This window comes from Caloenas nicobarica, chromosome 1, assembly GCF_036013445.1.
Source record: "Caloenas nicobarica isolate bCalNic1 chromosome 1, bCalNic1.hap1, whole genome shotgun sequence".
NCBI classification, from domain to species: Eukaryota; Metazoa; Chordata; class Aves; order Columbiformes; family Columbidae; genus Caloenas; species Caloenas nicobarica.
The window spans coordinates 33,329,472-33,356,597 of record NC_088245.1 but is presented as its reverse complement, the minus strand read 5'-3'; the positions used below and the strand labels follow the sequence as shown (position 1 = coordinate 33,356,597).

Here is a 27,126-nt window from a genome sequence, read left to right as displayed (position 1 = left end):
CTGGAAAATTACATACTTGAAGAATTAATGAACTATAATTCTGTATTACATCCTCAATCACATTTTTCTTCCTTTTCATTAATGGAACTAAATTAGTTTTCCATGGACAGAGTACTTTAAAAAATGCAATCATGCTCTTGCTAGGATTTAAAAAAAGAAAAAAAAAGAGTCTTGTTTTAACAATAGTTATTTTTTTGTGCAACATGACAGTTGGAAATTTTTAGTGAAGGATGTATCTGCAGCACTGATTCAATCTGTTGAAGCAATTTTTAATGTGACATTTATAGCCCCAGCTCTAGTTTCCTGCCCTTTGAGACAGATGATGGTTTTAAGGTGATTCAGCTAGAATTTCTACTAGACCTGGAAGGTGTAGAGATAGAAGCAGCAACTCCAGAGGCATTCAAAGTGCATTTTTTTCTGACATGGGCCTAATTCATTGTCCAGGGGAGCAGTGAGAGGAAAGGCCATAGTCTTCACTCTTCTTTGAAGGATGCATCTGATGTTTCTAAGGCTATATCATCTGAGTCCTTTTGCTCATGGAATTATGTTATGTTAGGATAAAACTGTGGGTGACTCTTCTTTTTGCTGTGCCCCACAGGCCAGCTGTAATCATGATTTAAACTTGTAACTGCATCGAATGTTGGGATGCAAATGCACTTAAACTCAAGAATATTCTATGGTTTCGTGAAAACTATAATGTGAGAACTCATACAGTGAAAAACATGTCCTAATACTCATGACATGATATCATATCTTTGAAGAATTACTGGATACTGAACAAATTATAGTGAGCTTGAAACAAAATCAGGTGCTAGGACTTTTATTGAGCAAGGAAGAAAGTTCCTTCTAAGCAGCAGTGTTAGAAGAAAGGAGATTTCAAAGGCATTCTAAACAACTGATTTTCTGGCATAATTGATACATTCCTGGGTTATTTCAGCAGTCTCAGCTTCTGTATTCTTGGATTTGTCCTTTTTTTTTAAATTTTATTATTCCTCTCTATGATATTTGTATGCATGTGATATATGGGAATGTAGTGGGATGGAAATCCCAAAAGATTATACTTTGTTTTATCAACAAGCTAGCTCCAGTATATCGAACTAGTTTCAGGCTCTCCACTGAGACCTGTTTTTTGCATAAGATCTCAAATGAAAGGTCTGATTGAACAGCAAGGTCTTCTCAAGTATCATCATATTAAAATCTGCTGTCACGTGAAAACCAACACAAACACTTTTCTCTCTTTAAATGTGAGAGATGGGACTCTAGAACTTGCAGTAGAGATAATGAGCTCTTTTCAAAACTACTCCAGAAAATTGAATTTTGACAGCAAATACATTATGCAGTACAGTGAACTTTCATTTTGTCCTACTGTGTAAGGCCTTTTCTGCCTTGCATATGTATTTACTAAAATCAGATAATTGAGACATCATCTTAATCCTACTGGGTATTCTGTTATCTGAGTGTAAGTCTGAATAGCTGGGACATAATCTTTTATATGCAAGCCAGACATAACATCCTTGAAAATGTATTGACATATGCAAAGAAATTATTAGAGTCTGACTGTTGCAAGTGTGCTGGTGGAAAAAAACATGGAAGATTTATCTTTTTAAACAGCTTCATAGTCCTCTATATCATTTCTTCACTGATCTGTTTCTGAAATTATTTTTCCTTCAGTGTTTGCACTTCTACTCTGTATGGGGCTGGGATGTGGGTGGCTTTGGAGGTTAGCATTAGACTGGAAAGGCTGTTGCCTTTGAAATAAGATCTCAAATTTAGTCTAAGTCAGCAGTGACTGAACATTATGGAAGTTGGTGGCTGCTCATTATTTTCTAGAAATATATCCAGTGATAATAACCCAATTAGCACTTGGACAGAGTATTATAATTAGGAGTCTCTATCAAATGGCAGTCTTAGCCGAATGCCACGTATTATACTGTCCTAGAAGAACTTGCAGGATGGAGAATAACTAAATTCTAGGTCTTGACAGCTGACAATCTGTGGTATTGCATTCTTGACGGGAGAGGGCTACTGGGGCTTTGGTTTGTATTGACCTGGATAAAGCATTTTATGAAAGAAAGGCTTTTAGGACTAAGTTGTGCTCTGTGTCTCTATAACTTTGTGCTTGATGATGACATACAGGCTTTTCTGAGAGGAGGATTCGATGATTAATATTTCAGTCTTGAAGTGAGTAAAATAAAATGGTATAAACCCCCTTCGTCTTCCCCCACACCATGGTTCTTTGTTGAGTGCAGCTTGACCACATTAGAGAGCTTGGTCCTATTGCTAGATGAAAGAGCACTGCTATCTTTCAAATTGGCAATTTTATACCACTTTCAATCTTCAAAAGCTCTTATTATACAGAAATTCTCTAATAATATTCATCAGACATTCATTCTTACTATACCAGTGGATAATTTGCTAATGATCTTACTTTACTCTTCAGGGAGCAGAGTTTTCTCAGTTTCCCCAAGAGCAAGAGGTGTAATAGCTGGAACTGTTGCCACAGTTCAGGAAATGAGTGATGCTGAGGTATAAAGAAGGTGATTTGGAAGAGCAAGGGGTTTTTTTCATGTCAAGGGGAGCTAAGTGTATGGAGCACTTACTTTCAAAATGCCTGTGACTGTGTGTCTACTTGATGAGAGCAGGGCTCCAGTTAGGAAAAAACAAAAACCAAAACCAAAAACTGGGTTTTTCTCCAGTTGAAAAACGAGTAACAAAATAGGGAAATAACTAGGCTGACTGGTTTCAGTTTAAGAAAAATGCACAGGAGAAGACCTGAGTATTTGAAACGCAAATCATGTACAACCCAAGTGTGTAATGATCAGTTACCCTGCTTTGTGGCTGTGGGGTACGTACAGTATTGCCATGAGCGCACCATGAGTTACATAGGGCAAGGACAGTCCCCGTGTTCCTGGTGTTTTGTGGGCTCACCGGCCTCACAGGTGTTTGTGTGTTCACCAGTCACAGTGTTTGAAGAGCTGAAATCACAAATCTTCTGCCATGCAAATGCCATAGGGTGAAGTGCAGCCAGAGCAGGAGGTGCTCAAGTGCTTCGGTACAGCTGTGCAGCTGCTCTTCGGCTTGGGGTGAAGGTTATTTCCAGCAACTGTATTGGTATTACTTTCTGTTCCAAACCTGGCCACTTTTATCAGTGGGGTGGCAGATTTGGTATGTGCAGTTGTGCTCTTTATTAGAAAAGGAAAGAGAAAAATAGAAAAAATCGAGAAAATGCCACCTCCATGATAGTCAATAGGAGTTGTGTAGGAGTTCTGCCATAAATTAATTGGAGCAGGGCGGAGTTGAGACTGCTCTGGCCCATCACACATATGATACCCTATTTTCCTTCCTGGGTGGGGATGCTTTTGTTTGGTTGTTGTTTTTTTTTCTTAAATGCCCCCCCCCCCAACTTTTCCACAGCTTGTTATAGCCAGTTAAAGGGCAGAATTTGCATACTCAGAATAAGATGTCTGTTTTGTTTTTTCCCGCTTAAGAATGTCATCACCCGCTATTGAAAAAAGAAACAAACCATCCTTCCTTTCCTTGTACTTAAACATTTTGTTTAATTTCTTTCATAAATGGAAATACAAAGCTTGTCAGTAACTTCCTTCTATAGAGTAATATTTCATTTTTCCTGCCTTTCTAGTACAGCATCAAACAGGACTTCATTAGTGCTGTTAATGTTCCATATAGCTCACTGATACACCATAGCCACTGGCCAAGCAAAACTTCAATCAGTTTTTCTTCTCTTGTCAGCTCACACCTCTGACTGAGCAGCTGCAAGATGATTCATCGGAGGATGTTTCACCATAGGACAGAGAAAAATTATTTCTGGCTGCTTTTCCCATACTAATAAGATAATTTCAGTTGTCGATAACTTTTGCAGCACTTCCTGAGCCATGCTATGCCCATATGAAAATAGAAATCCTTTTATCCAAATGTCAAGAAAATTTTCCATGAAATCAGTGCTTTAGCTCTGCAAAACACATTTCTGCTTTTTTTTCTTGTTTAACAGAGTTGTGACAGTTATATTTTGTCCTATTACAGAGGAAGTCTCCGCTAGAATTAATGATCAGGATTAGCCGAGAGATTTAGAACAAAATTCTGTGCATGAGGAGCACATATATTCTGAAACTCACTGGCACATGCTGTAAAATGTCGTTTGCCTAAAAAGTTAGTGCTGAGGAGAATTGGTTTGGATTTCTTTTGTTTGCTGGAAAGTCATGTAAGGAGTAATGGATTATTCCGCATCAGTGCAGCAATGGTTCCAATGCGATGGTTTCAGGCAAACGATGTCAAGAATGGGACATTTCTTAAAGACCAGCAGTTTGCTTCCATCCATGCTTTTTATGGAAGGGTTTCTTACATAACTTCACTCAACTTTGCATGCAGCCATGACAAAATCTAGAAGATTGTATTTCTTTTTTTATTGGCATCTGTAAAAGCACTTCATCCCAAGTAATATTTCTTGTGATCTAGGTTTGTCAGGTAGTTTGCAAATAAACACAGAAAAGCTGGTTTTGTTGTCAGTTTACCAATATTGACGTGACATTCAAGGCTTGTTTTTCCTGCATAATCAGCAAGTGAATTCATCAGAATGCATTCAGCCTGTGCCTGCAATACTGTGCTTATAATTATAAGGCTTACAGATTCACAAATAAAGTGTTCTGAAGAGAGGAACACGGGCTTTCTTTAATTCATATCTGTTACCTTGGCCTGAATAACACTCTTTTCTCCACCTCATCACCAATAAATACATTCCGCTTTCCCAAAGAAAAAATATATGCCATGCAATGTCTTAATGCACATTATTAAGTAGCAAGTATGAAGTTTCACATCGAGTGTCAACAGCAGTTCTGTTCTTTCAGCCTCTGAGGAGACATTCTTCGTTGATTCTCTGGGGCTTGTAGCTTTGGCCAATCCCAACAAGTTATCTTATACTGACCAGGTGATCCCAAGCGTATAGCACAGTAACTTAGATTCTGTTCTGCCAGGCAGCATATTCCCCAGTGGTAAGGGAACTTGTAGATCGTAGCCCTTTCTTCTTTTCCTTTCCTTTTTCTCAAGTAATCTGCGGGTATGTGAGTGAATAGCAGTAGATAAGGCACAGACTGCAAACCAGCCTTTTCTCACTACAGTAACATAATTCTCATTGATCTGCCTCTGATCTCTCAAACACCTCTGAGATCCCACTGGGTACTGGCTGCTCACAAGAAAAAGGCCAGAGTTTATACTGATTGAGAGAGAGACACATGGAGCAGCAGCAGGTGGTAAAGGTTTGGCATTTCTCAGTCCTGCAGCAGGACTACTTAGATGATTTTCCTGGAATTCATAGTGGAGTTGAAAATTCTGTGTTTTAAATCAATAGAAACTTATGGATTAATTTGCGATATACAAAGCAGCAAAAATATATGCTTGGTGCAATATTCCAGCCAGAGTACTGGCAATTTTCATTGTCATAAATACTAGTAATGTACACCAGGCGTGCCCGGCCACTGAAACTGTTGATAGAAGATCAGACTGAGACATGATAATGAAATTTTCTAATGAAATTTTGTCAGGTAACTGTAAAACTTTTAAAAACCAATACACTCGTTATATGGTTGTACAGTTATTCCAAAGAAATTACAAAGAGATTTTATTTAGCATGTAAATAAAATACCCAGAGCACATCCCACCTACCCCCTGGCATGTAGAAGAAAAATGCAACTCATGGCTAAATGTGGGTGACTGAGCAACACCTGACGGTGTATGCAGGTGTCCCCATGTAATCAATAATTTTCTTTCCTTCAAATGTGGAACAAAGTATTTTCAATTGATAAGGAAGCATTTAGTTTTTTTAAGTTTATTTTTTAATAGATTTCATAAAAGACTAGAGGGAGTATATCTTTATCTATGCACACATTATTATTCCCAGAAAAGAGATTTGTGCCCTTATTGTAGCTCACAATTGTTTTTCTTAGCCAGTTTACAGTTTCTCCTGTGAAAACAGGAGATGACGTAAATGGGAGCAAACAGGGACTGTGGTCAGAATTTGGCATATTTTACATATATCTCAGTGATCACATCACACCTCTCCTTTGTAGCCTCATCCTGGAGGATACTAGATCAACTGCTGAGGTACTTTTAAGAGCTTGAATCTTAATTTGTCATTTTAATTCTTAGCTTTAAAGATTCAACCTTTTAAAAAAGATTGAATCCTTACTTTGGCCAGAATGGCCAGTACACTGAGGGTTTAATCATTATTCAAACTCATGGTGAGGGGTTTAGAGTTTTTTGTTTCTGAAAGCACTTTGCGTGTGTTGCATCTCCCTCGATGCCAGTTCCAGAGGCACCTCTCGGTCAGCTTGCTGCTCAAGTAGGTGTGCTACCTCTGGTACAAAACACAGTGATAATGCGGTACATATGATAAGAAAGGACACATTTTTATCCCTGTTAGGCTCCATAGTCCTGGTATTCTCTGACTGTTAACAACACTCACACTCTGGAACCTATTCCTTAGTACAGGTTATTGCGTAACTGAATGTGCTGGAAATTAATATGTCACAAAGTTCTCTGCATCTCTGGTGAGTTCATGAGTTCAAGTGTCTGCAGGACATGCTTAGGTGAATTTTGGATCTTGTGAGTGCATCCAGAAATCCATTCTTTGGTGCGTTTTTACTGTAAAGTCTAGTCAGTGGAAATTGTTCTTCTAACGAACACACATCAGAAAGGAATTATCAGGTGGAGGAGAATGTTTTGTATTTCATTGTTACAGTCTCAGCATTTTTTTGGAATCCCAGCTGCTCTTTTTGATAGTGAGAGAGGAGACAATAGCCAGTTATGTTGAGAGTCAGTGGCACTGGCGTAAGTCAACAGGAACTCCACAAGATAGGGAAGCCCTACTAACCTAAAATAGGTGTGAGCAAGAGCATAAGCAAGGACCAGAGCGCGTATTTGTTTTGATATGCCTGCAGAAGCAATCTTTATCAGGTAGCCTGCACTGATCTAAGGGTTAACATCTTATTATTTAAACTGAGATCCAATTCCTTTCTTCATACTGTGGGCAACTTATGGAGATGTCAGATTACCTATCATGTATTGTGACAGAATGAGTTGGTAAAATGTAAAGAGTAGATTGGGGTTAGCAGAGCCAACACTGTTAGCCAAGACCTTTTATGGAAATGATTCTAAACTTTACTGCAAGTAATTCTGGAAATTTAAGTATCAGTAGTGTATATACTTCTGTGAAACCCAGAAATACCAGAGACATTGTTCTTCTGTCAGGTGAATATAACAATTTCTTCTGTGTGAATTTTCACCTTTTTTGTTGTTCTTGCCAAACAGACATTGATGAATGCTCGGATGGCTTTGTTCAGTGCGACAGCCGTGCTAACTGCATTAACCTGCCTGGCTGGTACCACTGTGAATGCAGAGATGGCTACCATGACAATGGGATGTTTTCACCAAGTGGAGAATCCTGTGAAGGTCAGTATCTAAAAAATGGTGGGGTAATGTTATGAATCGTGCTACAGTAATGTCCAGTTTCTCTCACTGTCCTGGTCAAGTATTGTCTTGGGCACTATCAATGAAAGTTAAACCTTGATCCAGAGCAATTGTAGTCTAAATAAGCGTCATAAACCAAAGGCAAAAGAATGTAACGGATGAATATTTCTAACATACAGTGTTGCATTAGGGGCCATTTCTATGATTTGCTAAGATAATATGTGAAGTCAGGCATGGTGCTTAAAACGCAGTTTCTCTGGCCCCACATCTGCTTCTCTGCATGGTCCTTGCATAAGTGATTACCCGTGGGCTGATAGCATGGACTGTAATCTGTCACTCCACAGTCATCTCTTTCTATGTCACATTCTTTACATGTAGAAATGGGCCTCGGTCCAGACGTCAGTTCCTCCACTTCATTCCTCGTACGCTGAAATTGATGGTGAGGAAAATATTTCCCATTGCAAAGAATGATTATGCAGCCCTGAGACCCTTACCCACACTTAGGTTAATACTGTGGTACTTCACCTGTGCATAGGCTAACTGCTTGTATAAGGCTGCAATTTGAAGAACAACCTTACAAACTGGTAAGCTTGGTACACTTAGGGCTGGGGCAAGGTGCAGGGGGCAAGAGCGTAACAGGAGACAAGGACATGGGAAGGTTTTCTTTTTTTATGAATGATAGAAACAACAGCAGATTAATATGAGCACAGTTATTTTCAGATGCAGATCTCTTAGTATGAAATGTTATTCAGCTCTTAAGATATGGCATGCCGCTGCTTTTAAATAAGAGAACAAACCAGTCTTTTTTGCCATGGACTACTTAGGGCAAAATTAGGAGTTTTTCTCCCTTCTGTCTCTGAGTGCTGAAATATTCAGTGTTCACACAGTGTAAGCTTTCCTGCCTTGCTGTTTAAACTCACATTGGTGGGCTGTATCGGTCCCAAAGGGGAGCAATTGAATTAATTTCACTAAGGCAGACACACAGACAGTTCTCCAGGAGTGAGAATGACCTTTTCAGTATCCCCATCGTCAATACTTTATTTCAACACATTTTCACCACAGCTGAAAGCCTGTATTCCCAGGAGCAATCAGCAATTTGAGTCAGCCACTGCTTTCATAAGTCAACTTTCTTTGTCAAGAACTAACTAAATGTCAGTGTTAGGTGGCCAGGTGTTAGTATAAGAAGATGCAAAGAAGAAGTTGTGATCCTTCCGATTATAACATTGCTCTTCTGTCACTGGCAGCACAGGTAATACTCTAGCCAGGCACTTACGGAAATGTTCTCCATACCCCAAGTTTTATCTTCAATGTCAATATAACGTCTCATGCATTGAAGATAGTGGTTTGGCACGTGCTATCTCAAGAGATATAAGTGATACAAAGTGACTCTGTTAAAACATGTGCAAACAAGCAACAATTAAGCAGCAATTTCTAAGCAAATGAAAAGCCAAGGAAAAAGAAATATGGGGAGTGCTACATGTGTGCAGAAGTGGCAATTATTGGAATGTTTTGACCTTTTCTAAAAAACACCAGCAGCTCTTTATTAAACATACACAGAAGATAACAAGTAATTAGAATTAAATCACAGATGCCAGGAAACTATCTTCATTGCTGATAACCCTAATCACTAACAGTGGAACACTTCCAGTTTGATTGATTGCAGCTCTGAATTTTGGAATACTTAGCAACTTGATATGGGGAGGAAGTTTAGATATTTTGTTAGTCTTACTGCATGACCTTTTATTCTCTCAGACAGAAAATAAAACCTGAAAAGGGTATGAAGCAACAACCTAAAATCCATTGCAGCATGGAAAGTTGAACTTCCAGTAGCAGAGCACAGTAGTGCAAAAGCAATTTGTTTCTCTGCTGTCAGATCTTTCCACTGTGAGAGATTCCCCTACTGGGTTTAAAGACATAAGAAAATGGATTTATTTTGTCTCTTCTTCAGTATCCCCTAGTTAGGGGTGATTAGATTAAGCTGTTGGTGGATAGTCTTTTAGACACGGATTGTAAGAGGGGAACAGCTTCCAGGCTATACTAATCTCAGATTTCAAATCTCAGTTCTCCACTTCTCACCTGCAGCTGTATGAACTTCTTGCTACGTCCAGGACCAGTGTCCTCCGGAGCTTTCTGGCTTGTGCAACTGCTACAACTTGCAGAGCTGTAGAAGGAACAGTGCTGAATTACACCAAAGAGAAAATGGGCCTGCCTTGATTTCTTTCTTAGGGAAATTAAGAATTTAAACCTCATGAGGATTAGGAAATGTTCTCCAAGAGCTTGTCCATTTTTGCCTTCTAAGACAACTAGTTCAAAGTAACGTTCATGTGGAGCGCATAAACAGGCTTGTCTTTGACTTCTCTTTTGTAAACTTCAGTTGCTTTAAAGAAAGTTGCCTCTTTCAGTGGAGAAAACCTTTAAAAGCCAAGGAAGTGTGGATTCAAATATTTTCTTTCTTGATTGCTCTGTTATCTGCCTCAAATCTGAGTCTGTCTGTGCCCCTGGACATGTGCTGGTAGTACTACAGAAACCATTTCTGTGATCAGTGTCAGTCTGCAAATTGCTTCATTCAGCAAAAGCTTCTATTGTAAAAATTTAGGTGGAAACATCTCTGCTAAGATCACAGAAACACAGAAGCATTTCACAGAATCATAGAATGGTTTGGGTTAAAAGGGGCCTTACAAATAATTTCTTTCCAAACCCCCAGCCATGGACAGGGGCACCTTCCACTAGACCAAAGTCTTGCTTAAAGCCCCATCCAACCTGGCCTTGAACACTTCCAGAGATGCGGCCTCCGCAGCTTCTCTGAGCAACCTCTTCCAGTGCTTCACCATCCTCATAGTGAAGAATTTCTTCCATATATCTAATCTAAATCTACCCTCTTTCAGTTTAAAGCCATTACCCCTTGTCCTATCACTGCATGCCCTTGTAAAAAGTCCCTCTTCAGCTTTCTTGTAGGTCCCCTTTATGTATTGGAAAAGTGCTGTTGCATTAAAAGCCTTATTTTAACAGAATACCAAAACTGCACCTACCCCTTTTGCAGGAAATGGTCCCATTGGGACATCGTACTAAACATTCCGAGCTAGAGGTGGACTCCTTGCTAGCATTGGACTTTGTCAGTGCTTGATAATGAAGTAATAGTTGCTGAATTCCCTGTTTTACACATGTATTGACCTTGGCTACTGCTGCTTCTTTGGTATGACTGAGAATATTGAGTATTTTGACTAATGTACTTGGACGCAGGAATTTATAATCCCGTTTTATTATACCTACAGGCGATGGAAGACCTAAAGATTCCTTTGCTATTAGTTTTGCTTCTCATTATACTCCTGAGTAGACCTGTGGTCTCTATAACAATTACTGAGAGAAATGATGGGAAATGCAGCTGTAGGGCTTCAACCTCTTACCACCACTTGCTGCTTTTCCCTTGGAAATAGAATTCTGTTATGCATCATCTTATTTCCAGAAAAGTGGTGAAAGATCAACCACTTATTCTTTGAGAACTGCATGGCTTTGGGAAGTCTTAGATTTTATATATATGTAAATATAGCATTTGGCATGGTATATTAGCTGCCCCCCTGCAGCTTTTCTTTATAGTTTCTTTACACAGTGTTATCAGTGCTCTGAAGGTTGTTTCTCATGTACCATTTCATAAAAGAGAGCTAGGCTAAGATAGCAGATATTGCAGCCTCAAGCTTCATTGCATTAAAAAACTGGAACCACTGAGGACAAAATCCTGAAATAAGAAAGTTCAGGCCAGTTAATATTTGCTCTGCAGTTCTGTGTAAGGTCCTGATTCCTTTGAGTTTGTCTCCTGCAATGTCTAAAAGCTTCTAAAATCAGTTCAAAAGAGAGGCTGTATTGGTTTGTACCAGAATAGTGCAGGTTATACCTCATCAGCTGTTGGACATTTTGCATACTTACATGTCCAAAGAAGAGCTCACCTAATTAAGGCAGCATCTTAGGACTTACCAAGAGTATCTGGAAGGTACCAGCTGTTGTTGATACAGAATAAGAGATCAACATACCTTCACTCTCAGCAGGTACCACATTCTTTAAATGAGACAGTTGCAAATGAAAGAATTGGAAAGCATCAATCCAGAATGCCCAATTCAAAAAGGATCCTTTAGGCTGCAAGGGTTTATTTGAATGTGTATGTTCTGAAATGTCTTATGTGCTTCTTCTGCCATCCTGCTTGCAGAAGTAGAATCACTTCATTCTCTGTGTGATAGAGCAGGCTGCCTGACAACACAGAGGGCTGGGGCTCTACTGGAACAATCTACTTGAACAATCCAGGAAAATGAGGGATGGAAGCATATTACAAGCCTAAGGATGCTCTCTAGCCTTACTGAATTAACAAAGTCCAGAATGGTCACTTCAGCATCCATGTATCTGGATCTGGAAGGCAGAGGGATTTCTGACTCAGGATCTCACAGTACATCCAGTATTTTAACTAGTACATGAAGTTTCTTGTAGTTGAAAAACTGCTGTCAGTTCAGAGTCCTACTCTTAGGTCTTTCTACAGTGCTGGTAATGTTTAAAAGAAGCTTTGTTATTGATAGCACTTAAGGAGCCAGGAAATAAAGAATCACTCCTCTTCAGCAGGGAATCTAACCAGCACTCACGAAGCTCCATCGAAATCCTTTTGCCCTTTTTAATGAGCTTAAAAGGTCAACAAATAAAACCATAAAATTACTTTTTTCCATCCATCCCAAACAGAGCTATAGGCATTAAGGCCTCATTGCTGAGTTTGGGAATGCAATTTAAACATCACCAGACAGATGGCAGATATGGAGACACATTACTATTAAATATTCTGGAGTGTGGGCAGAGTACAAAATTGTGAGAGATTCTCATCTTTTATAAAAGGACTAATAAAACAGAAACTCAATGACTACATTTTATAAGACAGTAATTTGAACACATTTACCGTATCAGGAAACAACTTTTCTGTGAAGCTGGTGTTACCGGTGTCTGAAGTCTCATCTCTTCATCTTCCACATCTGCTAAGCACTCTGACAGCTGTCTTGCATGAAGTCATGAATAAATTATTCACAATTCACTTGCTCTTTGAAGAATTACTACGTCAGTCAATAGATTTTCTTGGGACAGAAAACAGAAACCAAACTTTCTGCTCAGAAGAGCTTGGGCTCCCTGTCAAATGCACTCCGTCCTGTTTTGCCTTAGGCAAAAAATATTCAGGTGTCTTCATGTTGTCACTTTGCTGAGCTAATGCTACTCCTCAGAGCTAAAGTATCTGAGAAACATCCATTGCTTCAGAGCAAAGCAACTGTCTACCCTCGAAAGCCATCTCTTCCAACAGCATATTTCTCAATGATAGAGATATTAATCTTTTTTTTACATAGATGTCGCCTTAACTAACATCAGTCTTTTTTGGCTTAATATGGACATCCCGCATATAAGTCTGGGTAGCTCATCAGAGGAGGGAAAGTTGCAACTTTCCATCAGCTGTATCAGAACGTATCTCTGGGCCCTATGTCACTACCTAGCAAGGTGTACACAGGTTATTTTCTAATTATACCTTGTTCATGTTCCTTGTGAATGTATTGCGAGTTTTCACATCTGTTGTTATCAATATTGTATTTGTGCTTTTTGCCCCAAATACTAATGAGCTGTCATTATTTAGAGCCATCCACAGTAGCTCCAAGATCTCTTTCTAGAATACGTTTAAAAGACTTGATTTGATTGTTGAATGGGTATTTACCCATGCACCTTACAATTGAATCTCATCTGACATATTATTGTTTACTCAGTATCGTGAAATACTTCTATATTGCACTGCCAGTTTTTTGTTTTTAATACTTTCTTATCGACAACCCTTTTCATCTCACTTTTGATCCATTCCTCCAGATGACTAAGCATAGCGGGCAGCACACGTTCCGGCACAGATTCTTGGGGAACTTCCCTAGGATAACTTTCCATCGTGACAGCCTCACCATTTATTCCTGCCTTTTATTTCTTACTAATGAGCCTGCTATTAATCTGTGAGTCAGTGACTTCTTTCATTCCACGGCACATAGTTCCTTTAAGAGCATGTATTATGTAAAGGAGTTCATGAAGTTTTCAAATGAAAATAGTACATTATATTAAATGTTCCCCCCTTTAAAGTATTTCTCCTTAGCATAGTATACGTTCATTCTGAATCTATAATATAGTATCTTTAAACAATCTTCTTTTTGTCTGAAAACGTGATCCTTTTGGCCACTAGTTTTAATTGGTCTTTAAAAGTTCATCATTTTTACATAGTTGCCCCTTTGAAAATTAAAAAAAAAATCACTACCAGAGAGATTTTTTGCAGCCTTTTAAATTCCTTTAAAGATATTTGACTTGCATACATTGTGGTCAGTGTTGGTCCCCAATACGGAGTAGTTACTCAGTAGAGACATTTTGAATCAGGGCCTGCACGCTGCTCAGGGCCAATTCATAAGGTGCTTTGTCCCTTTGGGATTCTTTGACTCTCTGTTCCAAGAAATCGAAATTACTTGTGACACAGCTAATTCCTAGCTTTTTCTAATATGTATCACTACTTCTTCATCCATGGTACTCCTTTGTCATTGCAACATTAACAGGTACCCAGGGATGACGGTGACAAAAGGAACATCCTTAGGAGTGTGCCAGATCAAAGCTACTCTGATTTTTAATGTAGGTTAGATAAATAAGAACTGGTCCTCAATTTTGCACGAGATAACTAGTTACATTCTGTTTCTGTTTTTTACTGAGGCAAACCTCCAAGTCTTTTGAGACTTAATGTTCTAATGTCATAACATTCAAGCTTCATGATTCCTAAAGAGTGTGTCGTGAAAAGCCTGAAGTGATTTTTTTTCATGGTTTTTTTTTTTTTTTTTTAACCGAAGCGAAACACAACAATATGAGAGCAATATAACATGCCTCTGTGGCTGCATATACTGGAAGTACGCAACCTGTAATCCTCCCCTCTCCCTCTTTCAGACACAAAATATGCAGGGGCCAGCGTAGCCTGTCCATATGGTTATGGAATTTGGAGACCTGGTTATGGCTGTAAACAAAGCAGTAATGTAATTCACCATCCATTATAAATCCAAAGTAAAAAAGCTGAACAAAGTTTTGTTTGGTATGGATGATTTATGTGCAAGTTCTTTGCAGATAATGCCTGAAGATTGATGTGGATGAATAATGCAGGTGAGAATTTCACGCATCCAAAGTTTGCATTTCTCTTGCTGCATTATAAACACACTGCTGTTTCTGATTAAGTTAGAATCAAAACCTAAATAGCTCTTGCTTTGACCAGGGATATTTAAATTGCCCCGTCTAGAACATCTATTTGCCTGAATCAAACAACTGAAAAAAACAAGGTTGGGATTTCTCAGAAGTTCTCAATGTTGTATAAGCTCAGGTCAATACCAGAGTCAATTATGAAACCTCATTTATTTTCAGTAACAGTGCTCTAGCTGCTAAGCATGTCGAAAAAAAAACATCAGAAGCATTTTCCTCATGGGCAAGTTGTGAAATACACTTGCACATAGGTGCCAAATGCAGACTTAGTGTTTGTAGGGTCATCTGGTTTTGTTTAAAAGAAACTGATTTTATTTACATGACAGTTAAACTTTGTCCAGGTATCTCATTAAATATGGCTGCTTTCAGTTAAGTGGCCAGGTTGCTGAGAAGTGATATTATTCATTTATGACACCAGCTATGTGAAAGCTTTGTACAAAAGGGTATTTTAAACAAATGAACACAAGTGTCAGCAAGTCATTTATTAAAGGTGACTTCATTGACAAAGAGAATCCTGCTGTTAATCTCAATCATTATGTTTAAACAGGATTTGTGTTTGTTCTCTTTATAGCATAACTTCAAACCAGTTAGACTGAGTATATGCAGATCTTAAATTGCCAGAATGTATAATTTTGAGCACGAATTTAAGAGAAAATAGAGGAAGGAGAGAACAGGCTCTTCCATCCCTCTGCCTTGCCCAGGCCAGCATCACTCAAACCATTCCTGTTAGCTACTTGTCTAAAAACCCTCAAGGCTGGAAGCTGCACACCCTCCACAGGGCCACCTGTTCCTCTAGTTCTGTGCCCTCACTGTTGGGATAGGTGTCCCTGTCTGATGTGCCCGTGATGTTTCAGCTGTTCAGGGCCATGCGAACAGCCACCCTGAGTTAGGTTCATGATCCCCGTTATCTTCTACCCTATTGCAACAGTGGCTGACTCCAGATGCTTCCGAAGACAATGAGGTAGAAGATGTAGAGATCTGAGATGATTCACCTGTTCTGGATTATCTGATACATAAATATGGGCACCATAGACCCTAATGCGTGAAATGTAATCTCTCTTCCAAAATCTGTTAGCGTTTCAAATAGAATATTCTTTCTAGCTTCATACACTTTCGGTTAGGCAACTTTTTTTCCCCTCTTAACATTCTGTGGCAGCGATTGTCATTGTTTGTCTATGCATTTTATGAAAAGTTATTTCCTTTTACCAGGCTTAAGTTTGTTGTCTTTCGGTTTCATTCACTGTCCCCTGTCTCGTGTGTTAGGCAATGTGAAGAACAAAAGCTCTCAACATGTCTTCTCTGGAGTATTCATTATTTTTTTTCTTATATTCCTTCTTGCTGATGTTCATTTAGAGATGAACAATCCATTTCTTTTCAGTTCTTCTCAAATGGCATTTTACTCCTCCTTCCCATAAGCCCATGTAATTTTGCCATACTTTTTTTTGAGACGGTGCCACTGTTATTGTACAACGTATTTGAAGGAAACCCCCAATGCTGCTTATTTGTACAATGGAATTCTAATAATTTGCCTGCTGGTTTTCATCTCAATTCATATTCATGTTAGCAACTTGTTTACTTTTTTTTTGACTGCAGCCACACTTGGAATTGAAATGATAATTTAGTTATTTTGCTTTAAACTGAATGTGCTCGAGGTGAATTGGAGGTTTCAGTTCTATTATTGAACCCAAAGCTGAGTGTTTTGTTAAGTTTTTGTGCTGATGGTGAAATATACATGCATGACCATATTGCTTATTTTTTCTTGTACTGATCTGTTGGACAGTTAAATATCACAACACTACTTTTTAATGAACTCTAATTAAGACCTTGGGCCACTGTTGTGAAACTGTGTTTAGATTTGTCTCAGTGTAGCAATATTTACAATCACCATAGATCTAGTCCTTGCGCTTCTAGTGTTTTCTACCTTTTATTGCATATAGCTGCTTACTACATGCTCTTTCAAAGCTTTTTTCCCAGATAAGTTTTCTCTATATGGACAGCTGTAAAAGCTAAATAAAGACTATTCAAGTAGAAGGCAGTGTGCTCTGCTAGTTTGCCCTTGCAAAATAATTGTGTGTGCCTTGATGAAGCAGGCCTTTAAAGGTACTCTTGAATTCTTTGAGATATGATTGTTTTGAAGTCCTTTACCTTTATTCACTGGAGACATTAGTTTTTTTTTCTTTATTTTCCATGCTAGGCACAAGGGCTATAGATGTCACTGCAACCTGAATAATTAAAATATTCTCGTTTGCACACCCTAATGATGGAACTTAAAGCATGGTGTGCTTGCTTAAATGAGCTTGCAGGTCAAACGTCACCTTTCACATTAACTTCACAGCAAGTGAACTCAAATGTGCTAGACAGAGCCAGCAAAAGTTTTCGAAAACAAGATTCTGCAGCTTTTCTTGTTTAACTGCATGTCTCATGAATGGTTGCCACAAATTAATGCTCTTTAGGGAGCGGAGAATTATTTTTATTAAGTTTCCCGTGATTTCTTCATTCTAACTACTTTACTCAATGGAATTCACTTAGAAAGATGAATGGGAAAACTCAAAATACCACGTTTTAAAAGCTGATGTGACTTGAAAAATATTTTTTGTGAACTTGTAAGTTATTTCTCCCCATTCTGGTGAAGTGTGAATTAATTTTCAGCTGAAGGCTTTAATGGCCAAGAATCATTTATATTGACTGCCGACTGCTGCAAGAACATTTTTGTTAATTGAATGTAGTCTAAGAGCATTACATGGCATGTTTTTGCAGACATTGATGAATGTGGAACTGGAAGGCATAGCTGTGCCAATGATACTGTTTGCTTTAACTTGGATGGTGGGTATGACTGTCGATGTCCCCATGGCAAGAACTGCACAGGAGACTGTATCCATGAAGACAAAATCAAGCACAACGGTCAGATTTGGGTGCTGGAGAATGACAGATGCTCTGTCTGCTCGTGCCAGGTCAGTAGAAGTAGCTGCTTCTGCAAGATGGTGGTGGGGATGAAGGGAAAAACTTCATGATTCACATGAAATTTCTGTCTTAGCTGCCTTCTTGGGTGTGTGTGTGGTGCTACAAAACGAATGGAATTATATATTATATAGGGTTTTGGGGAGAGCTTGTCCCTCCAACTTGCATGAGCAGAACTTCTATGGAAAGTTTCTTATGTGATACTGGAAGAAGATGATACTACTGTTTGGTTAGCAGAAATGCCACCTGTGTTTTCTGGGTGCGCATTTTCATGCAAGGAAACTGTCTGGACACATATTGGCGTTGGTGACTGAAAACAGTATCTCTAGCAGATAGCTATGGATAGAAGTAGGTTCTGTATCTGCAGAGTAATTCAGCTTAACTTTCTCAAATGTTTGCTGTGAGAAGCCTCATCCTAAGCTAAATGCTGATGAAGAATGAAGGTCCAATCCACTGCTGACAAGGTCCTGACCATTTCAGCAGCTCAGGTTTCATGGGCATGAATTTAATTTCAGACTGCTTATTATCTTAAGTGAATAATTACAGAAGAGAGGGACAGATCTGGAAATTTAAAGAGACTGGACTGGCATCTTGTCCTGTCCCACTCAGTGGGGTGAGGGCAGAGTTAACTTTTGAATACTCTGTGCAGTAACCAGGAGTAACAACAATTACTCAAGAGGTTCAATTAAATCACGAATTTACTTAAAATTCAGTTGAATTACAGGGAATAGTGGCTTGGCAAAAGTTTGTAACTATATCATAAAACTTAACAAGGCATTAGTAACAGAACTCACAACAATATTACCCTTATGTGCCCAGAATAAAGTTAGAGAAGGAGAAAGAAAAGAGAGATAGATTAACCATGCCAAAGGTCAGTTGATCCAGCGATGATCTCTGTAGTTCTCTTGGTGGTGGGTGCAATGAAACTTCACCTCTAGTGTCCTGAGTGAGAAGTTTTTTAAACTTTAGTTCATTTGCATGTGAGACAGGAGAGGGCAGCTCATGTCCTCCCTCTGCTCGCTCCTCATGCTAACTAAGGGGATTGTTCCAGAAATGAGTCTGTGGTCCCAGAAGTGCCCAGAAGTGAGTCGGTTGGTCCTCTAGGACTAGCTGGTGATTCGTTATTTCCCCTGGATGGTCAGTGATCACTGAATGACGCTGCCTTTCTGCAAGCCTAATTAATGAGGACTCAAGGAAGAGATACCATTAATGAGGCCTTCATTTTGCAAATAATAGGTAGGCCTTGAGGAAGAGATAAGTCCTGCCTTCACTCTTCTCTCCCTCTCTGCCAGGAGTTGCAGAAAACAGCTGTTTAAGGCACAACAAGATGCATACTATGTCCATGACACATCTGTATGAGAATGGTTTAAACTCAGTGCAATCCATTAAAATTTGACCCTTGGAAAATACATGGTTGGGTTTCATCACCTTAGGGGAGAGCTATCTGAAGGTTAGTTGTATGAAGGATGTATATAAGACAACGGGGGAACTTTTTGGTAGTTACTGAGTGCGTATTGTGGATTCTGCCTTTGTTTGAATTGTATTTTGGCAAAGATACCATGTAGTGGAAAAACTCATAAATTGCTTAAAATTATGCCAAAAAATCAAATTTTGGTACAAATACTGCTGGAGTTGGTCACATTTCTGCCATTGCTCTATGCCTGTCTTCCAACAACAGACTGGATATGTGATGTGCCGGCGAATGGTCTGTGACTGTGAAAATCCCACCGTGGACCTATTTTGCTGTCCTGAATGTGACCCGAGGCTCAGCAGCCAGTGTTTACATCAGAGCGGGGAGCTTTCCTACAACAGTGGTGACTCCTGGATCCAGAACTGTCAGCAGTGTCGCTGTTTGGTGAGGCTCCTGGTTGCAGCAGCAGAGACAGGAAGGAAAGGATATGAGATATTCTGATCTGTGAATAGTTAGTTTTCATGCATTAGCATCCATTTATTTTCCTCTGGAGTGTATGTGTATAATTGAAATCTAGTTTTCATGGATATTTGTCAGTATTGTCAAGTTCCAGTCAAAAATGCATCTTGACACAATAGACATAATAGAAATTATTTAATCATTAAGATTGTTTTAGCAAAGAGTGGAGGTCATTTAGATATGGCATCTACACAGCAATGCTTTTGTGTTCACTCATTCAAAGACCGATGTAGCTGTATAAGGAAATTCTAAATATGAATTTATCATCATGGTTCATAATTCCAAAGATGCCAATAGACTAAAATCTGTTTATTCATTCAGACATTCTGAGTAACAGAAAAAATAGTAAGACTTGATGCATTTTTCAAAATAATGAAATAAGTTTTGAAAAATAAATCTTTTAAGGCTTGTGATCTTTTTTCCTAGGCATGTATTTCAGAGTCTGAGCAAAAATTATTCTGCATAATGCCATTCAGGAAGTTTGTGTGGCAGAAAAAATCCCAAGATAAAAACAACTAGCTTTTACCACAAGTTCTCTCCAAATATAAAGCTTAATCCATCTAGCAGCTTTCTCTTGTCAGGGTATCATGAATAACAGCCAGAAAACAATTTCTGTAGACATTGTGCTTTCAGTGTTACTGCTGCTAAAATCCGATGAAATAGATTCCCAGCTGCTTCATTAAATGTCTTAAAACGAAAACAAAACAACTTACAGTTTGGGATCTCAGTAGATCTTCCTCTTCTTTTTTTTTTCAAGATGCTACTTCTGTAACTAAAGCCTGCTTTCTTTCAGTTGTCAGGGATTTTTTGGGGGGGTGACAAATATCAGTACTGTCCATCACTACAAAAAATAAATTGAAATATCAAGATCACTGGTTGGTTTTAACATTGCTTTCATTCTTACCATCATGTGATTCAAAAAGAGGAAAATCGGCCCAGGTGAAAATTTGTAAAAGGGTAACTTCTCAATACTTTTTGCAACAAGAGGAGAAAATGCGGAGCTATGGCAAATCCCTGGGAATTTTTTTCAGCTTTTACTCTGGAGACACTGAATTAATTATTCTCAAAGTCTTAGATACAGTTTTTATGAATAAACTTCTTTCCTAGGACCAAATGCTATTCTCTTTGCCCCTCCTAAATCCAGACTACTCAATCTGTGTTTCAAATGAGCTGAATAAGTTGGAGGTCAGAGATGGACCCACTCCAGAAGTAATATGCATTAGTGACTTCTGTGAAGTCTTTCCTTTGACCCATAGATCTGAAACTTTGGCCCTTGTCCAGAGTTGAAGAGAAGCTGATCCCAGCTTCTAGTAACTGATGTGAATAATCAGACATCTTTAGATTGGTGTACAGGCATCCAGTAACCCCTAAGAATATTCTGGCCCAATGCAGGTCTCTGCTTTGACCTTTTCATACCCTGACCATACTGAACCCATGATGCAGAAAGTGTGATTAAGTTTGGAAGTTCAGGTATTCTGATCACAGCATCTAAAATGGATAGTAAATGGGCAGAGGTCGTCTCACTGCAAATATGCTGGTGTTTCCCACTGCATTTGGCTGCTGGTAGCTGACACCCTTAGTCCAGTGAATGCATTTGTAATGGTGGCAAAGAAAAATTCCAACACATCCTGACTTGAACAGTTGAAGGCTTTCTGTGGCAAACCAACAGACCACGTAGACATAAGAACGAGAGGAAACAGGAGATTTCAAAACGCTTTTGCAGTGCAATCATATTGTGGCTTCTGTCACTTGCAGAAGTAGGAATTCACAAGGATAGATCCATATTCTGTATTTCGTGAAGTTTATGGAGAATTTTCAGCTGCAGTTTGATGGAGAGTGTTTTGAAACAAGTTAAATCTAATACACTTCCTGAATGGCATGCAGAAAAAAGCACCCAAGATGCTGTTTCCCTCAAGCAATGAATATCAGTGTTCTCTGCACTGACTTCTGAATAGGACCAGATGGATAAAATTAACCAGCTGAGAAACATAATGCTGAATCAGATGAATAGATAATGAAACAAAATAAGGGCTAATAATCTTCTCTTGTTCTTGTAACATTTGTAAACAGCAAGGCGAAGTCGACTGCTGGCCCTTGCCATGCCCAGAGGTGGATTGTGAATTCAGCGTCCTCCCCCAGAACGAGTGCTGCCCACGCTGTGTCACCGACCCCTGCCAAGCAGACACTGTTCGCAATGACATAACTAAAACCTGTCTGGATGAAACCAATGTCGTTCGCTTCACTGGATCTTCTTGGATTAAGCACGGCACAGAGTGCACTCTCTGCCAGTGCAAGGTAAAGAGCATAAAAATTAAGCTGGGATTCCTCTTTCCCAGCTTGTTCTGTGGCATATAAATATTAATGCACTGAGTCCGGTCAGTGGGTAGTTGGTGTCTACACTTGTTTTAAAGCAGCAGAGATAACAGTAGAAGTGATCAGCGTATTTAAGTTCGCTCTTGCATGTGCTAGAAGGATGGTTTAATGTGCTAGCACGTCAGAAGCAGGACAACAGCCCGTGCCGCAGAGTGCTGTGGACAGATTAGTAGGTTTGGTTTTCCACCAGGGTAGCTCAATTCAAGTTTGATGGCAGTTTTTACTATATAGCTCCATGCTATCGTGGAAATTTATACAGTAACAAATAGGCATGTAAGACCAGATTTCACACAAGAAATTTCTTCTGTGTGATAAATACTATAGTGTTATCAGAACTGATTGAATTGCTTTTTTGAGAATAGTAATTGTTTTGAGAATAAAAGGACTAGTTATGTGGTTACATTGCTTTCTTTAAAATTAATAGTAGAATCAACATCATATTTAGAACATTTGGTAGTTTTTTGTAATCAGAGGAATTCATTGTCCGAGGAGAAAAATGAATGGCTATAGGCTTATGTGAATTCTGGCATCTCTTTTTAAAGATGCAAAAGAAAAGGAGGTTAAAATAAGTTTTTCCATTCAAAATAAGCCTCTAAGGTGAATTGTGTTTTCCACCATCCAATACTGAAGAATGACAGAGTGTTTCTACAGTCGCCAAGGAGAGAAAGACAGCAGGATTTATTCAGAGATCTTTAATTATTACTGAAATTCACAGTTGATTTTGCTCTTCATTCCTTCCCAAGCACGATACTTCCCAAGCTCTAGTATATGACACAATTCGTTACTTTGAAAAGGCACTCATAAAAAATAATCTAACTTCAACACTTCCTCATGAGAGAGATGAGGAGTAACTGTTCGTTTAGTAGAAGCCGTCAGGCACCACCACCTTCCTCCGCTGTGCCCGACACAGTCCTGTGTGCAACAGCAGTTGCTGCTGTCAAGACATAGTCCTTTCATGTGGTATGTGCCGAGTAAGCGTAGGCATTTGTTTTGATGTCAGAATGGGTCGGTAGTTAGAAGAAAATACTGTTTTCTGGCAGGGTGGCTAATGCTTGGAAAGCCACCTGCTGCCCAAAGGATGTTGAAACAGGCTCACATGCAGAAACCCATCCTTTTGGGGTCCATAGCTGGTGGCATACACTAGCTCCAATGCCAGAAGTTACTTTTTGCCTCTGCAAGCTGCTGAGGTTTATGTGTGTTGGTTTCCCCATCTGTAAAACAAATATTTATGTGTGATTCTTCTCGAAAGCACTTTTGGGATTCAGGGGTGGGAAATGTGTTCTCCCTGCTGTACTGCTAATCAATGGCAATGCAGAAGGAGTGTCTTAGTTCTGCTCATGGCCACCTATGTGCTGCTCCCACGTGCCCTTTTAAGCAAAGACTGAACCTTAAGCATGAACTAATTTATATTCAATGTAAACACATACATAGACTCATAAAAACCATTGCTGCATTGTGAATATATATATAAAATTAAAACAGATACTCCACCAAACCTCATCGTTTTAGTACGGGTCAGATATGAATCTGCGTAACAGTGAAGACGTACCACTTTGTCCCTCAGCAAGCCAAATCTCATTCAGTTCTCTTTACACAGCAATTTTCTTTTTGAAATACACTACCTGCTCATATTGGTAGCATTTTAATATTGTAGTTCTGCATGCAAGCAGCCCTCTCCCTACCAATCGGGTTAAGGCTGTGCCCAATTTGTATTGTTCTCTGTCTCCCCACATTTTTCTTGCAGAGCATCATATGGAAGGTCAAAGCTCCAGTCTAAGCCTCTCTAAGCAAGCCATAGTAAAATAGGTTTACACAAATCCTTTAGGAATTCAGAAACCTGGCCATCAGCTAAAGCTGACTTAGCCACAAAACCATTTCAAATCACAAGAAGGTGTACAGTAGGATTGTCTAACCTATAACAGAAGGAGTGAAAGAAAATGGTTGAGTGATTCAGACCTTGGTCTTTAATCAGTCCTGGCAGTTTAGTTAACTGAATGTACTTGGAGTAATTTAAAAATAATAAACACTTTTCATTTGCATTGTAAGAATCAGACTGAAGAAGTAGTAGAGATGCAGAAAACAATTTCTCCAGTACTTTAATGATGTCCATAGGCAATCCGTTCTCTTAATTGCTAATATTCTCAGAAGAATGTCTAGACTATCAGGAAAAACTTAATGGATTAATGTTGGCTGGTATTACAGACAGGATGTATTAACTTGAAGCTAAATAAAACCCGGAGTCCCTTCTGCCTGATCTAAGTAAAACTCTCTGGTGCCCTGTCTTGTTCAGCAGCTTTGTGTACTTGAGCAGAGATGCCTGATACCTTTATGTCGGGAGCATTTCTTCCACTGATCCCAGCTTCTTTCACTTTGAGCGTTGTAGCTCTGTGGTACAGACCACAGCAAAACAAGCAGTTAGAGGAATCACAATAGCCTGTTCCCCTGGGCAAGCAAAGGGCATGATGACAGTATCATGAATCCGATCAAAATCTGTAAATGTCTTCTGTTTTACACGTCTGTATGTTCAAATCTGATGGGTGTTTGCAAGTGGCTGAGCTTGTTAAATTGACTGAGTTGACACAAAATGCTAATTGTTTAATTTCTTCTTTCTGTTTTTCCTTTCTTTAGAATGGCCACGTCTGTTGCTCAGTGGACCCACAGTGCCTTCAGGAACTGTGACACCAACAACCACTTTCACAAGCAGTTTCTGGTTAAAGAATTTTCCTTCACAAAAAAGACCTTTAGACCAAAAAATGTACAAAATTAAAGTTAAAATTAGATTGATTTTGTCCATCTAAAGTGCAGATATGTGATGAACTCAGTTACCTGAATCAGAGTGAAATTTGTGGGACTCAAGACAAGCTCAGACATGTAAACCTTTGTATGAGGTCAGGCCCAAATCCTATGGCTATTTGTCTGACATCGTTATGCAGAATATTAGGTTAGTGTAAAGTGGCACATTGTAATGCTGTACATAATGATGTCAAGATCCAAAATCAAAGAGGAGGTCTTACAGGGTCTTCTGAAGCTCTCAGAGTCCAGCACTTGACGAGATGCAGAGATTTGTACCTAATCATATTCAAATCTGCACAAATGTGTTTGATTGCTCACTGCAAAATTTAGCAGATGTTTGAGTAAAAGGATGAAGCCTTCAGGAATAAAGAACCTAGCAGCTAAGATGTGATATGTACAGTATGTGTGCTGAAAAAAAAAAAAAAATAGAAGTTATTGTAAAAACAAACAAACAAAAACCTAAAAAAACCCCCCAAATGCACAGGCATGGCTTCTTAATGTTTTCTGATGGGAAAAGTCATCAATATTTCCTTGTTTTACTGCACTTACTATTATTTCTTGATTGAATTTGTTCAGTATAAGCTTGTTATTGTGCAAATTTAAATAAATATTTCTCTTACCTTGAGTTTCTCTTTGTGCTGTTTTTCCTTTTCAGGGATTTCATTTTAATGCATGTTTTTACTGCTCCCTCTTTGCCAGCATGCCGAGGCAGCTGGGCAGTGCAGAAGGAGTTGTCACCGGTCTAGGTCCTCTACGTATGGGAGCTTCTGCCCAGCACAACCTTATGCCTGTCGTGTCTTATCTTTGTTATTCTTCTGGGAATACATAAGTAACTTCATACATCTGAGCCACTACAATGGATTGAACAGAAAATTCATGTGCCTAAAGATCAGACCCTATATACCAGAATGATGCTGTCACCCAGAGTGGGTACAGACCATTTGTGTGTGACCGGGATCTGTTCAGATTTACAGGGTGTCTTCTCCAGATTCCTCCTCTCTCCAGCTGCTACGGGTTGGTTTGTCTTTCTGTAAGCTCCACAGCTGTTTCGGTGGTTTATGTAAAGTATCTTAATGCATAGGGATCACTTCAATATGCAAGCCCTATTTTCATTACTGTACTGTTGGGACAATAACTAAATGAGGCTGCGTGACCAAAGCTATGTTATTCTGGAAGAGAAATAAGGAATAAAGCAGTGCTTATAAATTATGGGCTGAAAAGACTGAAGTTGTAAGGAATGCATCATGAGCAGTGGACACAAAACAGGAGAGGAGGAAACTGCCCAAGATGACAGCATCCTTTAAATACTGCCTTAGGTGTCGTGTTGTTTTCAAAGTGCCTTGCTCCTCTTCAGCATCTCTTTTACCAGTTCAGTAGATGTCATGCAACCTGGACAGGCAAAACTTCCATTACTATTACCCCTGTGTATTACTGAGTTACAAGGGAAGTCCATGTACGTGTTTTTCACAAACCAGAATTATATTCCCGCAAGCAGATGCTGCTTCAGAGCGTTTCATGTACAGCAGGAGATCAAAAGAATGCCATGCAATTGCCTGTATCTGGTACTTATTCCTTTGAGCCCTAGTGTCTTCTGAGTACTGGATGGTTCTGGAGCAGGGAATACAAGAGATGCTAGGCTACTGAATGCAAATAACACAAACAAACCCAAGAAACTCAAATTCTGAAAAAAAATGCAAAAAACCCCGCCGAATTGATAGTGTACCTTCGACCATCAAAGCTATGAAGATGTTCAGACCAAATAAACCTTTTTCCGCACCTAGTCCGTAAATAACAGGTACTTAAGGGTTTTACTGTATTGTCCACTTCTTGGCAAGCTGCAATGAAAGATTTTAAAGAGAGTTAGCTCCTTGACAAAGAATCTGTTTTCCATACAGTGTTTTCTTGCCCGCCACTAATTGTCAGGAGGTGACATTCTCCCCTCGAACACAGAGGCACATCTCCAACCGATTTCAGGGGCAGCTGCATGCCTATTTTGGAGAAGTTTAGCAGAAGCTGTTACGTTTAGCAATTGCACTTCAATTTCATTCAAGAATAGGTATAAGACATAGGAAATGCACAAAGACCAGACTTCTTTTGTGAAAAGAGCAAACATTTTTCAAGGGCAGCGTCCTTGGGCTCTGTCAGAGGCTGTAGAAAGCTCTGAAGGAAAGTGGTGGAGCTGATAGAGAGAAAGGCAGATACTCACAGAACAGTTGTAAGCATCCCTGTTTTGGGTCCATGGATACATAAATTATGGGTAAGGCAAGTGTCCCTTGCCCTTAATCTGAGTTAGTGCATCCACCAACAACAGATTTAGACCCATA

General features: G+C 39.2%; 1 protein-coding gene across 1 annotated transcript in view; it reads left to right on the top strand.

The window, feature by feature from the left end:
* The window catches only part of NELL2 (neural EGFL like 2), a 154,065-nt gene extending 129,358 nt beyond the window's left edge, over positions 1-24,707 (top strand). The window contains exons 16-20 of the mRNA XM_065648237.1: positions 7,321-7,461; positions 17,506-17,699; positions 19,385-19,561; positions 21,707-21,931; positions 24,638-24,707. Coding sequence (XP_065504309.1) covers positions 7,321-7,461; positions 17,506-17,699; positions 19,385-19,561; positions 21,707-21,931; positions 24,638-24,688 — 788 coding nt within the window. The 3' untranslated portion in view covers positions 24,689-24,707. The remainder of the gene's footprint in view (positions 1-7,320; positions 7,462-17,505; positions 17,700-19,384; positions 19,562-21,706; positions 21,932-24,637) is intronic.
* The last annotated feature ends 2,419 nt before the right edge of the window (positions 24,708-27,126 follow it).